Source organism: Pundamilia nyererei, unplaced genomic scaffold (assembly GCF_000239375.1).
Source record: "Pundamilia nyererei isolate P.nyererei 1_Seehausen unplaced genomic scaffold, PunNye1.0 scaffold00298, whole genome shotgun sequence".
Taxonomy (NCBI): Eukaryota; Metazoa; Chordata; class Actinopteri; order Cichliformes; family Cichlidae; genus Pundamilia; species Pundamilia nyererei.
Window position 1 is genome coordinate 106,861 of NW_005187699.1, and position 3,483 is coordinate 110,343.

At 44.4% G+C, this 3,483-nt stretch overlaps 1 protein-coding gene across 1 annotated transcript in view; it reads left to right on the forward strand.

The window, feature by feature from the left end:
* shtn2 (shootin 2) overlaps nucleotides 1–3,483 on the forward strand; it is a 12,956-nt gene that overhangs the window by 4,078 nt on the left and 5,395 nt on the right. The window contains exons 7-8 of the mRNA XM_005751088.2: nucleotides 2,932–3,066; nucleotides 3,159–3,415. Of these exons, the coding sequence (XP_005751145.1) occupies nucleotides 2,932–3,066; nucleotides 3,159–3,415 (392 nt within the window). The remainder of the gene's footprint in view (nucleotides 1–2,931; nucleotides 3,067–3,158; nucleotides 3,416–3,483) is intronic.

Sequence of the window (3,483 nt, forward strand, 5' to 3'; positions counted from 1 at the left end):
TGTGTGTGTGTGTGTGTTTGTGTGTGTGTGTTTTCAGCACTGGACAAAACATTTTGTCATATATTCACACCTATATATACTGAGGGTGACAGGTCGTGCCACAGGAACGGGACAAGGAGTGTTAGCGCTGACCTTCGGGCGGGTGTGGGGAACGGACGGACACTCCAGTGAAAGGGGAGGGAGGGGGATGCACACACACACACACACACACACGTTTCTGCTGTCGCACCGCAGCTGATGTGGCGGGACAGCACAAGAGGTCTCCATTCATCGTTTCTCACACCGACGACACTTTGGTCAAATGTGCGTCGCCTCTATGAAGAGACAAGACAAAAGCGCACACGCACTTAAACACATTGACGAAAAACATCAATTCACTTAAAAAACACACACATACCCAAGCAGAATACACACAAACACACACACACAGCACAGTTGTTGCAGTCCCAGCTGCTCCCATAATGAAGGGCTTTTCTTTCCAAAAAAAAAAAAGCTGTCTCTCTTCCCATTTAGCCCCTCCCTGCACCATAATTAGTGGTCATCACTGCCGCCGAAGGAGAATAGTGGTCTTTAAGCACAACCTGTCTTCGCCTGACACCTTTATGTTTTGCCGAGCATATAGCAATTGTCGCTTTTGTGCGCAGCCTCCTCCATTTACTGGACAGGCGCACAATGGGCTTCCTCACAGGGGTCCTTACCTGTGAAAAGGACCCCCGACTCTCCACACAATTCAGCCCCTTTACTCTCAATTCATGGTAAAAGACCCCCCTGCGCTGAATGCCTCTTGTGTGCACCACTATTTGTCTGTTTTCATGTGTTTTGAAAACAACAACCATTCACACCTCTCCTGTGTGATGCACGGTGGTATAATGATGCGGGGGCCTCAAACAGGAAACGATTTGGAGCTTCTTTTTTTTTCTGTGTGTGCTTCTTTGTTCCTTTGTGTTGCAGTGTGTGTGCTCGGGGTGTGTGTGTGTGTTTGTATGTATGAAATAATTGTGCTAATTGCTGTGCGAAAATTGGTCTCTGCTAAAGGGAGCCCACAGATTGAAGCGGTGTAATTTGCAGCGCGGAGCCTCGTCCTGCATGCTCTGACACCAAGCTGCTGCTTCAGTTTGTCCCGATAGTAAAAACACAGAAATGAAAACCTCATTTTCTTACACTTCCTGTTCTCTGATCACGGACCTGCTCTCAAAAAAAAAATCTAGAAAATCTATCAGAGAGACGCCCATTATAAGCAGAGTGCACCGAGGTCACGTCCCTTGTATTGTTTTGAGGGGAATTAACGGGTATTAGGGGCAGTTACACACAAAATAACACGTAGCAGGTTTTCTTAGCTGGTTTTATTTTGGATCTGGCTATTTGTGTCATTTAAATTAACCATCACCACCACACCAGACCATCTCTAAGGTTATAATTATCTCTGTCAGGATACTTCTTTAGGTGTGGTCAGCTTTTTTTATTTTTTATTTTTTTTTGTGTCACTTACAGTGTTTTGGTTGGGGAACACATTACAAGACTATGTGGACAAAGTACTGTGCCACCTACAGATGATATCAACAGCAGCTGCTCAGCTGTGGACCCCCATGTCATTTCCTGACATGGGGGTCATCTAATGTAATGTAATGACATCTCGGTTTTGATGTCATTGTTGTTCTTTTCCCGTTGATCATGTTTTGTTTCCTGCCTTTCTTTGTCCTACATGCTTCCACTTCCTGTTTTACTTTGGCAACTGCTTTTCTTTCAACAGTCTGTGTGCATTAGAGGCGAGCTCCTCGATCCAAATATCGATAGCACCGATACCAATGTTGGTATTGGTATTCGATCGATACCAGCACGACACAATTGTGCTAATTGTTGTGAAAAAGTTAGTGGTCATAAATATGCGTTCAGAATTAGCATCCAGCTCAAAAATCACAACAAACTGCTCTGTCCTACATAAGCTGTCTTTACGGTACTGTTATCGGTATTGGTATCAGCAATCCTGGCTTTGTATTTACTTGGTATCAGATCAATAGTAACATTTGCAGTATTGCGAAGCACGATCATTCTGCACTTCTTTTGGCTACACATGTGCATTACTTCTCTTAACCACTTATCCAAGTTAGTGATAGAGGAGCTTGAGGATCACAGGGGCCCAGCTCACCCTGACCAGGCTGCTGGTTTGTCATATGGTCAACACAGAGAGACACACCTGCAGCCAATTTGCAATCACCAGTTAACCTAATGCTCATATTGCTGGAGACGAGAGGAAACCAGAAAAACAACTGGCACATGGAAAATGTTTGAATACACGAAAGCTCCAGCCATTCAGAAGGTTCAAACCAAGAAGCCTCTTGCTGTGAGACAACAGTGCTAACTGCGCCTCCCTTATTGGTTCGAAAACTAATCAAATCTGCTCAAACCCAGCATTTTGCCTATATAACTGTGCACAACTAGCACAACATTAACACATGTCACAAACGCCTGTGCAAAAGAGCAAAAGGTTTGTTTAGAGCACTCTGCTGATTGAGGAGATCTACACAGCAATGATTAAGCACAGCTGGTGTATTCATTTTCCACAGCAGAGAAGAAAGAAGCACATTTTCCAAACGATTCAAGGCAAAGTCTGACATTTTTTTTTGTCACAATGCGAGAACAATGATGCTTTGTCTCACAGAAAAATAATCCTGTTCGCATTGCCGCTACTCTTCAGTGAAGCCGATGAGTAATACGTAACAAAGCTTCCAAGTCATTGTTCAGTCAAATGCTGGTTTGACAACCACCTGCTGGGAGACAATCAGCAACCAGTCCTTTAGATCTCACTTCATCTTTCCTCTAATTATGGTTCATTGTCAGTGATGTATTTCTTTTCCATTTTCTTAGAAACAAAGAATCCAAATATGTGTTGAAATTGTCAAAGCTCCATTTGTTTCTCTCCCCCCCCATCAGATGATCCTGGAGCAGAAGGCGGCCCAGGCCTCAGAGACAGACCTGAAAATGCAGGTGCAGCTGGAGCAGGCACTGCAACAGATATCCCAACTTAGCACAGCCCTGTGTGACATACAACTCTACTACCAGGACCGGGTGGGTAAACGTGATCACTGAGAGTGTCACGATAACAGAACATAGTGGAAATAACTGATATCTTCATCATGCCTCTGCTCTCCTGTGATCAGTTAAAACAGAGCCAGAGTGCTGTGGAAGAGAGCAGTGCCCTCTCTGAGCTGCAGAACCTGAGAGAGCAGCTGGAGAAGAGCGAGGAGGAGAGGAAGACTTTAGAAACTCAGCTATCTGACGCTAACAGCTTGGTCACCCAGCTCCAGGAAGAAGGTACTCCCTTGTACCTGAAGATACGACCTTATCACAACAAAATAACTGTACATGACATGGAATACATTTTAGAAAAGTCTTCTGATGTCTTAGAAATATTCAGGTTCTCTTGAAGCAGTGATTGGAGGTCATCACCTTCAAACGGATGTGCAACCAGTGATTCGCTTCCAG